General features: G+C 45.3%; 1 protein-coding gene across 4 annotated transcripts in view; it reads left to right on the forward strand.

Moving 5' to 3' along the window:
• The window catches only part of PAMR1 (peptidase domain containing associated with muscle regeneration 1), a gene marked incomplete at its 5' end in the record, with an annotated part of 57321 nt that overhangs the window by 14878 nt on the left and 27613 nt on the right, over positions 1 to 14830 (forward strand). For 3 of the 4 annotated variants that reach the window (XM_084263428.1, XM_084263429.1, XM_084263430.1), the window contains 3 exons: positions 4250 to 4364; positions 8904 to 9121; positions 13913 to 14020. In XM_084263428.1, the coding sequence (XP_084119554.1) occupies positions 4250 to 4364; positions 8904 to 9121; positions 13913 to 14020 (441 nt within the window). The remainder of the gene's footprint in view (positions 1 to 4249; positions 4365 to 8903; positions 9122 to 13912; positions 14021 to 14830) is intronic. The other variant, XM_084263431.1, reaches the window with a different exon arrangement.

Here is a 14830-nt window from a genome sequence, read left to right on the forward strand (position 1 = left end):
CCCTCGCCTCTGCGCTGGGTGCAGCCCACCCGCAGCCTCCCCCGGAACGCCCGGACGCTGCCCACCGGCTGTCCAGCACACACCGGCGCGGCAGAGAGAGCCGGGGGTTGCCGGGCAGACAGCCCCCGGGCACCCGGCAGAGTTCCGGGCGGACCCGCCGCCGCTGCCCGGGGAGCACCGGGCTTTTGTCTCCCTCTCGCGGGGCACGGGCGGCGTTGCCGCGGAGCACCGGCCTGGGCGTCGGCGCGGGGCTCGGGCGGGCTCCGCCGTAACGGTGCGAGCGGCCCGGCGCCAGGCGAACACCCTCCTCCCGTTCCGCCCCGCCACGACCAGCCCGCCCTGGGCAGGTGCACCGGGCACCGCCCGCCGCGGGACCCCCACCGTTCCGCCCCCTCGCGGCGCCACTTCCCCAGGCGACCCGGCCCGCCCCGGGGGCGTCGAACGGCACGGTCCTCGCATGGCCGCTAGGTGGCGCCCTGGGACCCCGCCGGAGACCCCGCGGCCCGCCCGCTCCGCGCGGCCGCAGGGGGGACCGGCGGCGCGCGGGGGCACGTGGCGGAGCGCGCCCCGGGGGCCGAGGGGCGCGTGGCCGCGGTTGGCGCATGGGCAGAGTTAATGCGGCTTTAATGTCGCCCCCGGGACGGGGGGAGGGGAGCAGGTGTTAGACGGGGTCTGGTCACCCCAAGCGGAGCGGCAGGACCTGTCTGCAGGTCAGCCCCGCAGCCCCGTCCGGCTCCACAGGCTGCTGGCGCTGCCCCAGGCACAGTGGAGGGGCAGCCCCCAGGCAGCCGGGCAGGGTGAGCCCCTCGGCGCGATTTCAGCAATTCCGATGTGCCTGGAGGGCTGTGGCGAGGGAGAGGTGGGGGGCCTGGCCTGCGGGGTTTGTGCTGCCTGCTGGCAGAACCGGACGCGGGGATGTGGCAGGAAACCAGCCAAAGGACGGAGTCCCTGCCCGTGGCGGGGGCTGGCACTAGGTGGTCCTTGGGGTCCCTTCCAACACAAAGTGCTCTGTGCTTCTGCGATCATTTGGTAAAAAGAGAAATGGTACATAGGGCAGTTCAAAGGAATGTTACTAGGAGAAAGCCACACTGAATAGAGTTACTTGGGTGCTGGGACATTTCCTGGTAGGACTGTTTGCTGTCTTAGACCACCATGCCCTGAAGGTACACCGTAATCTAAAACCAGAAGAAAACCAAACCTGCAGGACTTTCTCCTCTGTACCCTGCACCCCGTCAGCCGTTGTCGACCGCTGATTGTCACGTTGCTTGAGAACACATGGTCAAAGCAGGGGAGGAAGCAGTGTTACCCAATGACTTGTCCTCAGCCTTGCTGTCTGGGCATGGTCCCGGCGATGAACAAAAGTACTTGCAGTTTTAGGGACTTGTTGAATATCAGCATTTGACATAATACTGGGGACCAAGAAGCACCAGGTAGCCATGAGGTATGGTGAGTGACAGTCTTTCCATCGGCCTGTTTCTGAATACCAGTAACATTTCTACATTCATTTTCCTTTCCTCAGTCTTTCTGACATTTGAAGGAGCTCCACATTGATGCTGTAGCACTCAAAGAGCTGATAATGAGCTCTTCCCAGAGGTCTCCTCAGGACCTCTTCCCTCCGTCGACCCACGGGTCTCTGCGGGCTACAACTCAGAGGTCTGAATTGTTTTATTTTCTGTTAGTAACAAACCTTAGAGGAAATCTTACTGCGGCCCTGAAAGCTGCCTTTTTTTTCAGGAAGAGGAACAGAATAAGGATGTTGATACTCTGCCAAAGTGGATTATTTTTTTGTAAATGAGGCAGAATTTGCCAGTATTTGTGTTCAGGATGTAAATTATTTCTGATAGTTTTCCAGGACTCCTGCAGATTCAGAATGGGAAAAGACTCCTTTTGATCAACAGACGATTGAACTGTCGGTCTGGGGAGGCAGCCGAACTTCTGCTAGAAGGGCTGGAGATAGAAGAGTGCAGATCTGATGTGATCGCAAAGGTGCTTTGTGTAGAGAAGGGCGGTTGCAAATCTCAGAACGTCCTTTTGGAGGTGGTCATTGAAAGGCTCCTCTTTAGCCTCAGACCACCTGCTTTGCTGGCCAAACCTACTTCCTTGGCACCAGTGTTCAGAGAGTTCAGGCTGTACCACTGCAAACAGAAAGTGTGTTTAGTATGCCATGCACACAAGTATCTCTCTGCACCAGTTCTTTGGCGTTCCTTTGTTAAAGGCATCGGAAACTCAAAAGCCTTTCAGGGCGAAAGGGAAGCTTTCTTTGAGGTGGTCCAAGCCCCCTGTCAAACCATCTGAAGATTTCTAGCAGCTTTGTCTCAGGTTGTTTTTGAGGCAGGAGCCAGCGGCAGCACAGGGTCCTGTTTCTTGCTGTGGGAAGGAGAATTATCATGTGCACCACAGCAGATCCTGCTGTACTCGCTGAATCCTAATGTGGTTGCTGGGCACAGTCATTAATCCTTGCCTTTTACAGAGGGAACTAAGCGAGTCACAGAGGAGGATGAAACACTTTTGAGGAACTCTTCTGAGCAGGATTTCTGTTTCCTTGGGTCCTACTTAATTAAGGGTAACCGAGGGTAAGTGAACAAAGGGTATTTCATTTGAGAAACACTTTCTTAAGAAGAAAAAGTAGTAATTGACCTGCAGTTTTCACGTCTCCCCATGGACCAGATGCAGCGGGACTGATTTCCAGACATTAAGATCAATGGGAACTGCAATACTTGGTACTTCACCAAATCAGGTCACTGTCACCCTCTTCCCAAAGGAAGGAAGGGCCCTGAAGTGAGTTTTAAAACCCACCATTTCAGGAGGAAACACTTATTCTGTGTTACTGGCTAAAAGTTCAGCATTCTTTTTTGGAAACGGAAGGAACAGGTCTTTCTGTCAAATGAAGAGGTGGTAAGAAGAGAGTTGCTGTGGAGGTCCTTTGGGTTGTTTGTCTTTTTACTTATCTTCATTATCTGTGGTTTGCAGCCTGTCAGAGTCCCCTGTTTTGGTGATGCTGTTAGACTCATTTGCAATTTCTGGCCTATGGATACAGCCCCCTCCCCCCAGCAAAGCACCAGAAGGTTTACCAGGGAATGTAGTCATGTGCATGACACTCTTCAGAAAGATGTAGAAACCAAGAAATTAATCTCTGTTTGTACATAATGATTTAACTGTGCATTTTGCTAGCACTTGCATCACAGAAGGCTCTACAGAGTTCACTAACAAAAATCCTATTTGCCATATTTTACAGTTGGGGAAAGGGAGAGGTTACCAAAGGTGAGAGAACTGTCTGGGCTAAAACAATTCAACATCCAAGGTAAATAATTAGGACAGCTATCCCTAGACAGCTGCAGGATAGCCATGAAAAGATACTGCTTCCTCAGTGTGTGACCTGGTCTGATGCTTGCTCAAGTCATTGTCCTCTGATGGTTTTCTCAAAATGGGCACAAACAAGCAGAGTACTTCACCTACTCTGTTGATGCTGGGCATGGAAGTACATTTCATAGCATGATGAAAAGCTGAGAGCAGGACAGGAGGAGAGAAAGGATAGGAATGAACTTGAAAGAAGGGACAAGGGCTGTGTATTATATATGTGCTACACTGAGTTATTGGTGGAGGAGTGTTGATACTTACGTATCTCCATTGGCATGGTGGCATTGACATGTAAGGATGATGTGGTGAATCCCAAGGACAAACTGATGTCTCTTCTAGGAATACATCAGCTGTTTTTACTCTAAGACTCTGCTTGTGGAGGACTTGACACCATGATATTAGGTACAACAGCTCCTCCTCTCATTGTTTTGCTCACTTGAGCTAATTCAACAGTTTGTTGTACCTTTAGCACTTTCCCACCAGATTCCTCAGCTTCAGTGATTACACAGGTCAACATGAGATCCATAAAATCTCTTCTGAGCTGGAGTGTCAGCCAAGTGAGTGGGTGGGCTAATCAAGAGTGGGGCAAAAGCTATAAGAAATGGTTTCATGGGGGTGTGTTGTGAATCAGGAGAGTAATCAACTAAAATTTTTCTAGGAGTGCTCTTAGTCTAGACAATACTCTAATGGAGTCATAACTCTTTATAGCCATTGAGTGCCTGTCCCATTATTTTATATACTGCTTTGTAAGAAAGCGTGTAGTTCCCTGAATTACCCTATCTTCTTGTTCTGATTTTTTTTTTTGTGCAAGCATTTTTTCCAATGCCTCTCAAAGGTTCCATACACAGGTTTGGTTTTGGCTTTGGTTTTTTTTTCTTCTTTTGTTCCCTAGGGTGCGGGCAGGTTCTTCGGGCTTCTAGAGGCCAGATTTTGCTGGAGGGCTACCCACTGAATGCACGGTGTGAATGGACTATTCATGTTCAAGGTGGATTTAACATTGAATTAAGGTAGGTCATACTGACTTCTACTCTGCACTGGTTTCAGGTGGACATTGGGGCAAGTTGATAACAGAGTCAATGAGGGTCAGTGTCTGGGAGCCCTGGGGCAATGAAGGTACTGCCACCACTTGAGAATCATAGAATGGTTTGGGTTGGAAGGGATGTTAAAAATCATCTAGTTCCAAACACCTACCATGGTATTCTACATTTGGTACGTCAGCTCTTTCCCCTGTCTAGCTTGTAATGGGCAGCCACTGCAGAAATCATCAGTGCTGTGCCTTAAGTTCCCATTTAGGACAGCGGGATGCTAAGAAGTTTCTCAGCTATTAGGCAAAATATATCTCTCTAGAGGTCTCTTCAAGACCTTAACACCAAAACACCTTTTTTTTTTTTTTTTTCTGAGAAGGGCATCAGGCTGAACTAAGACATTCTTTGATGAAATCTGTAATAGGACACTACACTAATGACTTTTTTTCCTGACTTGCAAATGCAAGCCTGTTGTGTAGTTATGAGCAGCTGCAGTTACTGCCTGGATAGCATTGTATCTCCTTGATTCAGGAGAAATGTGTATGAGACACAAGGCTGTGAGGAGGAGTTTTGTGTTCTCATGACACAACTTTGGATCAGTCTCAGCAGGAATGAGCCGTACCTACCTTGTTTTTAAAAGATGATGTTGGCTAGGTTTATGATTTGCACAGCACTAGCTCAGTGAAGTGGTAACCTGGTATTTTTTACATTTCTGAAGAAAGCTTTGTCAATTGTAAGGCTTAAAAAGTGCTCCAGGAGCTACTTTTATGAGGGTGGGCGTGAGAATAGAAATGGATCCTATGCATGCACATCACTAGTGAATGCACCAATCTCTGGGTAAAAGGTTGAAAGCCAGGTGACACTAGGCAAAAGGTACAAGAGAGGGAGGAATGGCTCTTAACGAAGGACACTAGATCAAACAGTAGTACTTTGCTGTGGCTGCACTAAGGAGACTCATCTGTTTTCAAGGCAGAGTAATGGGGAATGCTGTAAAGTAAGCAAACAGAGGTACTGACTCTGGAGAAGCCAAAGAGTTCTAGATCCTGACAGACACACACATACAGGCTAGGGAGGTGTTAGTGTCACATGAGAGCTGTACAGTTCATTAGGTTTACCTTTGCTGTTACCAGAAGATGCAAAACTTTAACATGAGAAGTACCCTGCAGAGAGTGCCTTTCTCTTTCTTCCCATGTCCATCCTTCCTGCCATCAGACAAATACAATACTAGGCATCTCCTTGTTGTGACAAAACCTTGCATTCCAACTGTGGAAATCTCCAAGTGGGAAGCCTGAGCTACCAACCTTTTATTGTCAGCAACTACATTTATCTGAGCTGGGTAGTGTTGGAAAAGCCTAACGCATTGTGCCAAGTTTGACCTGAGCTTGATTTGTGAGTGCCAGAAGATCCTAACAAATAACGTGGCTCTTCTAGGGACAGTTCAGGAGCTGTCTTGAATGTCCATACTTAATCCTGACACTCTGTGAGTCAGGAGGAGTAGGACAAAGTCTCCAGGGCAAACACAGAGCGTGAGGAGTTGTACATAACCCTGCACTGTGTTCTGAATCAGCTGAGGTTTTCAAAGTGGACAATCTCAAAGCTGCCCATTAAGATATGTGCAGTTAGAAACTGTGGAAAACTGGTACATTTGTCCTAAAGCTTCTCCTTTAGACCTTTCCTACACAGCAGGCCAGGCACAGGCAGAACTAAGCAGGCCACCTGAATCTTCCTCCTGGGTCTGCCATCCCCACTGAATCATTGCTTTCACTCCATTTTCATTGCACGCTGATCCCCTCTGTGGTGCTAACTCTGCTTAGAGTTGTAATGGGCAGCCAGCATTGTGCTGAGTCAGCACAACTGCTAACAAATTAACTCCTTTCTTCATTCTGTCTGTGCTCAAGTCCTGTTTGGTGCCGCTCAGATGGCTTGTGGGGGATGGGGGCTATGATACAGAAGGGGAACAAAGTAGTCTGTCTTGCTTGCATAGGGCAGGAAGAGTAAAACTCTCAGGAGCACAAATAAATCTTCCCTTGCCTCAGGCTGCTCCACACAGTCTAAGTGGAGCTGTTTTGGTAAGTGGTGCCCAGACAGAGGTGGTAGTTTCTTTCCTCTGCTTTTTTCCAGCCTTGTTTTACTTTTGGTTGTGATGTACAGGCTCCTTCAGCCCAATGTCAGGGATATGGTACCACAGCAGCAGGAGCTCACAACTTTGTCATTTTCTTTAATGTAGTTTTAATATTTTCCTTTGACTAGAACCTTTCCACAGAAGGGTTGGTGTGCGGATTCACACTGCAGACGCTGGTGGAATCAGGACATTCTTAGCATTCCATTTTTTATCTGATGACCCGGAGCACTAAATTAGCAGGCTGAGTTTGACAGTATGCAAGAAAATGATTGATATAGTTATGGCTTCACAGGTGAAGAAACTAAGGTTCATTACATTGCCTGTACCTGTGATTTAAATAGCAGTTGACCTCATGGTCTGCAAAGGGTCCTGACAGCTGGGCCAGGTTTGCTCACCTGCCAATTCTGAGTCTTAATAAGGGGATCCCATGTCATCCATACAATATATCTGTTTCTGTGCTAAGTTAAATAAAATGCAAATCAGGACCCCCATTGCCTTTCACATGTTCCACTCTGTTTTCATAATTTTTTAAAGCTGCGCAAGCAGATAGTTAAAAATGGTATTTTGTGTATGGCTCTCACCCTGTTCCTTCACTCTCTGTGAGTAACTCTTGATACTCTTTCTCAGGAGCACACTGCTATACAGTTTGCCTTTACATTATAAATATCACTGCTCACTTTACATGGTAGGCATCCCAGAAACTTATTTCTGTATGCACACACATACTTTATTTTATTCTGAAATGTACCAGTTCAGAGGATTGTTAAATGATTTTAGGATTGAGTCAGGGTAAAGTGTAGTCTGGTAAGTATGATAAGGATGAATGGGTTAATTGCTCTATAATTTCCATAAGGGTAGATCCCTGGAGTATGATCCACCAGTGAAAGAATGTTTTGAAGATATAGTGTATAATCTGTTGCCTGTGAGGATGTCTCTGGTAAACCTGACAAAAAGTAGTGTTTAACTCATGCATTTTATGCAAAGGGAAGTTGTATTAATCTCTTTCTAATGCATATTAAAAGTAGATGCATTTTTTTTCTTATTCTACATTCCACCATATGATTTACAAAATGAGGGACTCTGCTCCATCGGTGTAGCTTGCTACTGCTGCATGTTCATTTCTCTGTATGTGGTATACTCCTCCTGATGCTCTAAAAGCAAATTCATGACCTGGACAAGTGTGACTGAGTGAATTGGCCTCTTAAGTCAGATCATGAGTTGTCAAAGAAAGGTCATTTCACATAACATGGGGGCCTCCTTAACACAGGAGCCTGAGTCCCATTAACTGAAGAGCAGGAAATAGACTCCAGTACTCTCTTGCCTCTTCAGACTGTGAGATCCAGCAGGAGATCCAAAATTTCTCTCACCTCTTTGGTGTGAAGATGCAGTCTTTGCAAATCACTAGGCCCACACTGGAACAGGCAATGTGGGAGAGATGTAACCAAATTCTAAGTACACGACTACAGCATTAGGAGTTCTCAGAAAGATGGAGTATACAGTGAGTTTCCTTTGTAAAATAATCTGCTGAACACTTAGCACCGTGTCTTCTCCCACGCCCAGATCTTCTCATTCTTACCTGCTGTACCAAGACTGGAACCAGCCCCCCTGGTTATTGCTTATTCTCCAGCGGCACTTGTTGTTTCTCACTCTGTTTCTCATTAATATTCTGGTGAGGTGCTTTGGCTGTGTGCCCCACTGAATTCAAACAGCAACATATAACATTGCTGCTCATGAACAAGAGCCTCATGCAGTGGCTGGATCAAAGCTAGGAAAGACAGACATTGTTGGAAAAAGCTTTAAATATTTCCCTTCTGCACTAACTCCTGTCCCTAATTTATGCCCTCAGAGAAGGGCAAGTGCCAGACTTTGGGGATTTACTACCATTTTGCTTTTTAAAGCAAAACGTGCTATGGTGTTTCAAAGTCCCTTTGCTTATTTCTGCTTCAGTTATGTCCTCGAGTTTTCCTTGTAACTCTAATTGCTGACTTCTGAACATCACAATGTAAATAGCTTTTGAGCCTTGGTATTTGATGCTATTACATTCAGTATGTAGAAATTTTTTTACCAAACAACCATGATAGAAATATGCCCCATACAGTGTCTGACCTTAGATTAAAGTTCTAACGTAATGTGGTTAGGAACCTATTGCCTATGAACAGACTGTATGTCTTCAATTTAGTATTCACAGTTCTATCACTTAAATGTTCTCATGGAACAGCTACATAAAGTCGAGCTGGCTTCCAAGGGTCATGATGCAAAAATTGAGGTGAAGTGGTGGGGGTTTTGTCTAATTGATTCATTGGGGGGGAAGCACTAACATAACTAAACATCCAAATAAATCAAAGTCGGGGTGCACAAGGGAGAGTACGCAGTCTGACCGTGTGTCTTTGTTCCCCAAGATTTTCCATGCTGAGCCTGGAGTTTGACTACATGTGTCAGTATGACTATGTGGAGGTCCGTGATGGGGACAATTTGGACAGCCGAATAATTAAGAAATTCTGTGGAAATGAGAGGCCGCCTCCTATTCGAAGCACTGGGTCTTCACTCCATGTCCTTTTCCAGTCTGATGGGTCCAAGAACTTTGATGGATTTCATGCTGTCTTTGAAGAAATTACAGGTAAAATAATCCAAAAATGGAACATGCTACTCATTAACTCAATTCCACTAATCTCTCTGCCTGTTTTGCTTCATTAAAAACTTTCATGCTGTGTTGCCAACAGCAACTTCGACTAAGTCAGTGCAGGGAAGATTCAAAAGACATCAGATGGCATGTGAAATGTGAGGATCTTCTAACAAAGACTGAATTCCTTCTACCTGTGCTAAGAACAAGCACATCAGCCAGCACAGAAAAGCTGCTGTTTTGTGAGACTTTTCAGTTAGAATCTAAGAGCACAGAGGGAAATAGAGGAAGGGGCAAGTTATCTGCAATTGCAGAATTGCTCAATATTGTGTGCAGGAGCAGAGGCCCTCTCTCAGTTAGCAAAAACCTAATGCAAAGCCTCATAGTTAGCTCAGTGAAAATGCCCTGACATGACTCTTGTGTTGGGACATGTATCATACCATCAGGGCTTAAAAAAGAAAGTGTGTACAAAGGACAGATTATTTTCTTTAATAAAGATAAAAAAGAGGCATTTCCTATTCTGTGATGAACTCAGTGTTGCAAATGACAGAAGTAGAGCTCCAGAATTCTGTGTTTTTGTTAGTACTTGGTGCTTGCATCCCCCATGCTGCTTTCCACTGTTTCTTTCTGGCTGCAAAATAACATTGAAAGTGTAGCTGACTCCTCATTTTGCCATTGCATATGAAGCAGCCTCTATACTCTTCCTGGATCTTCCTTGTTTAGTTGTGTAGGAAAGTCTGATCAAATCTATCCACAGTACTCCTGGCACAGAAGGCTAATTGGAGTGTGCTGCTTGGCCATAGCTAAATGCTGCAGGACCTATAACTCACCATCACTTGCCTTCTGCACACCCTGGTGGCCCATGTTTCATGAGGTCATCCAGGGTATACCTGACTCAGGAATTTTAGTTAGTGGCTATAATCCTTACATAAATACAAAAAACTACAGTGGATCATCTATTAACAATGGTCAGGGGCGTAACTAGCAATCTGAAATGTGCATACCACCAGAGGAGTGAGTGCACATGCCATTTCTTAGCCAGCCCTGTTCTTCAGATGTTGCCTTTGGTACCTGTTAGTAACATAGCAGGAGCATTTAGCTATTGATAGTCCTCCTGGGCTTACAGCAGGAGAGGTGATACAGAACAAATGAACGTGGTGTGGGCTATGTTGCATAAGGGCTGCCTACACTCAGGGAATTAACATTTTCCATATGGTGCAGGCTGCAGTGATTTTGTTCGCTCTGCCCAGCAGGGAACGCTTGGTATTCGAATACTGTTGAGCACTTTATTTCCACCCCATTTTTAGTGGTAATTATTCTGAGGCTGGGTGGCTGCAAGTGGAGTAATCCACACAGAGCACATTGCAAAGGGCTTCTTTAAGTTTGTGAGAGGGTCTTACTGTGCCCTTTATTATGAGGTGGTTCTGACCTAATATGTAGCTGGAGTAAAAGGCTTTTAAAACATTCCCAGTGGCTTCTTACATGAACCATTAGCCTGTCCGACACAGGAAGAATAAGGTGTGCACGGGGCAGCGTAGAATTGAAAGTGGGGGCAGCAAAGGATTGAAAGCTCTGGCAACACATTGCAAATTGAAGCATTTCTCCTGAAATTTCCCTCTGTGCACAGCACTGAAGAAAACCCAATGTTTCTGGAACAGGTTGCACAGGGCTTGCTAGAGCATTTCCCTACGCTGCAGCTGAAAGCAGCAGCAGCAGCACTTGTGCTTACAGGAACCAGGCCATGGAGGTGATCTGATGTCCACAGCACTATAGTGGCATAATGGAGAGGACTAAATAAGTGTCTTGTGCTGTCAGAACTGGATTCCTTCCCTTTCTGCCTTCCCTTCCTCTGAGCTCTGGGCTGGCTTGTAAATCATAGTTTGCTGAAGCATTGTCACTGGCTGCAGAGGGGTCACCGGTTCAACTGCCAGAGAGGTTCTGATGGATACAAAATAAGATGCAAAGCCTGTATCCCCTTCAGGAAAGGTCACTCCATGTGTAGTTATTAAAGGATGAAAACACACAACCCGCTGAGCTGCCTGGTCTGGAAGCCATCCCAAGCCAAGGTCCATCCCATGCCAAGTGTCAAATGGAAACCAGTAATTGGCACAAGTGACTAGAAGTCACACATCAGATTTTAGATGAGAAGGATGGGTAGCCAGATGGGGAGGCATAAGGGATTAGACATATGCTACCTCGAGTTGGATGAAAGCTTGTTATTGAGTATCAATAATGGTTTACTTACCGTACCCCCAAGCTGTTGATCTTTGACACAACACAGGGGCTTTAACCTTTTGTAATACTGTCCTATTGACTAAAATAGAGTCCCTGACTGAAACCAGGAAATCAAGACTCCTTTAAAAAGAAAAACATAAAGTGGTCTTGAATATCAGTCATTTTTCTGGACGGTATCTGGCACTTCTTGTTCACTCGACATGCGTACTTTTACAGAACCATAAGACAAAGCTGGGGCAAGGTCAAAACTGAAAGTTCACTGGCTTCAAACTAGTGACTAGCAAATATCGGTCTGTACAGGCTCTTCAGCTTCTCCTTTCCTTTCTCAGCAATATTTTACAACAGTTGGATACGGTACAATTGCCACATATATATTCTTTTTAATGAATGAATTACTGTCCTTAGACAGACTTTAGTCTTCAATGAGACCTGGAGGATATTCAGTGGCCAGCCATGTATGAATCACTATTACATCACCACATGATACCTCCAGAGAAATCCATATATGGTAGCAATATATTTCTTGTGTCTTACCATCTGGATATGAAAGACTCAAAAATATGCTTCTAGTGAAGTCTTTGCAAGGAAATCTGCTGATCCTTATATCTGTCGTTCTGGAATGCAGCAGAGAGAATGCTTTATATGTAATAATACACAACTGTAAGTCCCCAAGGGCTGGTTGCTTGTGGTTGCAAAACTCAGGGGCTGGTGCAAAGATCCGTATTTCTGTCATAATCAAAGTAAACAGTGTATTTAGCATGGAAGGACAAAGTTGATCTTTAAAAGAATTAGAATACAGACCTTGCTAGCAATTGTGATTTCAAAGTTACAGAATCATAAAATCAAGTCCAACCATTAACCTAGTATTGCCAAGTCCACCACCAAACATATCCCTAAGCACCACATCTACAGGGCTTTTAAATACCTTCATGGATGGCAACTTAATCACTTCCCTGGGCAGCCTGTTCCTGCACTTGATAACACTTTTGGTGAAGAATTTTTCCTAATAACCAATGTAAACCTCCCCTTGTGCAACTTGAGGCCATTTCCTTTTGTGCTATCACTTGTTACTTGGGAGTAGAGACCGACCCCCACCTCACTACAACCTCCTTTCATGTAGTTGGTCTCCCCTGAGCCTCCTTTTTTCTAGTCTAAACCACCCCAGTTCCCTCAGTCACTCCTTGTAAGACTTGTGCTCCAGACTTTTCCCCAGCTTTGTTGCTCTTTGGACATACTCCAGGACCTCAATGTTTTTCTTGCAGTCAGGGGTCCAAAACTGAACACTGTACTCAAGGTGTGCCCTTGCCAATGCCGAATACAGGGGGTCAATCACTTCCCCAGTCCTTCTGGCCACACTATTTCTGACACAAGCCAGGATGCTGCTGGCCTTCTTGGCCACCTGAGCACACTGCTGGCTCATTTTCAGCCGGCTGTCAACTAACACCCCCAGGTTCTTTTACCCCAGGCAGCTTTCCAGACCCTCTTCCCCAAGCTTGTAGCATTGCATGGCTTTGTTGTGACCCAAGTCCAGGACCTGGCACTCAGCCTTGTTGAATCTCATACAGTTGGCTTCAGCCCATCAATCCAGCATGCTTGGATAATTCTGTAAAATGACAAGGAATATCTTTGGTAGTCAATGTAAGCTGAAACTGAACTCAGCTGCTGGTATGGATGCAGATGTGAACTTCACTGTAGCAAGGTCTTGTTTTGTTAGGATGGAATTGAAGCTGGGCATCAGATCTTGAACTCCTCAGGTGTTGGATTTACTTGAATGTTAAAGTGGGTATAAATGTTCAGATTTTGGCTGTACTTCCTGCCTGATCAAACACACACTCAGTTTGGAAAATAATCTAAGTGGAAATGATTTCTTTATTTTTGAGAGTAAATTACATTCTGCTCATTCATCACACCTTAGAGCAGGCACAATCAAACCTCTGTGTGTTATTGCACAGTGGAATTTGAAATGATGGAATTTCACATTCGGATATTAATTTATGCTGCTATGTACAGTTTGATTTGCATCACTGCTAGATTTGTATTATGCCAGAGCTTTCCCAGCAGCCTTAGCATCATCATGACCATTCAGAGCTTCCTGAAACCAACACCAAAGACGTGTTCCTCATGGGCAGTGCAGCTCCCAAAGTTGGGGGTGACAAGTCCAAGAGCCAAAAAACTCACCAGATCCATGGATCCCAGAACTTATCCCTAAACTCTAGGATGAATGGCAGGAGAAATATAGGTTAACATTAAACTTCTTTAATTTAGTCTAAGCTCTAAACTTTCTTGGACTGTGCTCTAAATTAATTTTCTTCTACAAACCTTTCTCACCACTTGACTACAGTTGAAGGAAAATGGTAAGAATAAGAAATGAATGCTGGGAAAAGAACTGCCCATCTCTATAAGAGCAGAAGGCTTTTTGACATGCATTGTGCCCTTTGCTGTTTCTTTTAAGCAAAATATGTAATTTACACCAAGGTACAACCATCATGATGAAAACCAGATAGGTTAACCATCCTAGGAGAGACAATGAACATTCTTGCTTTTCTTTTATAGCTTGTTCTTCGTCTCCATGTCTTCATGATGGAACGTGCATTCTAGACAAAAGCAGTGCCTACAAGTGTGCCTGTCTGGCTGGCTATACAGGGAATCGCTGTGAAAACTGTGAGTACAGACACTGTGTCTATGATCAGCCTCCAGGGTTGTCACTGATGCAGGCCATTAATTGCTAGGTGTGCCATTGGGGTTCAGATTAGATCAGTCACAGTGCCAGAGAATGCACTGAGTTGCTTAATGGCATTTTGAAAGATTTGTTGCTTGCAGTTTATGAAGGTTTCCACTGAATAGTATTCTGGAGTTTTATAAGAAAAAGGTAAAAGAAAATTGGAGCTGGGAAACAGCACACAAGAAATCTTGTAATGGACCTTATCAGACAGATGCATCTGCCTGCTGCTTTGCATCAGTTCTCTTCTAAAAGCGCATACCCTGTCTGAGCCCTGGGCTTGATGTTGTTCCTGCCAGAGTCAGCACTAGGAAGTTTGTCTTCCCTCACAGCCACCAGGTAGAGTTCTGGCACCATGAAGGACAGAGACTTGGGATCAAAACAATGAGAAAGGGTAGATTCTGCCAGTATCCATGTTGATGGTCACGTGTCTGGTTTTGTCCTGCCAAGCAAATTGTAAAATAACTGAGTTCCAATGAGGTCAAGTCAATTGTCTGATCTAGTGATTTATTTTTCATGCTTGAGCAAATGTCTTCATCTAACAGGGTTTGAAAGAGCAAGAAGGAGTAAGAATTTTGCAAAATATGCTATGATAGGCTATATCATCTCTACTAGCTGAAAGTAGTGTTGTGCAGTATTTTGAGTCACTGAGCTAGAGCTCCAGCTGACCCTGAAGGATTTCAGTGATAATAGTGAAATCCACTTGGGATCATATCTGGACCAAGACAGAAAGCAGGATTACTGTGCCCTGT

Source organism: Gallinula chloropus (assembly GCF_964237585.1).
Source record: "Gallinula chloropus genome assembly, chromosome: 4".
NCBI lineage: Eukaryota > Metazoa > Chordata > Aves > Gruiformes > Rallidae > Gallinula > Gallinula chloropus.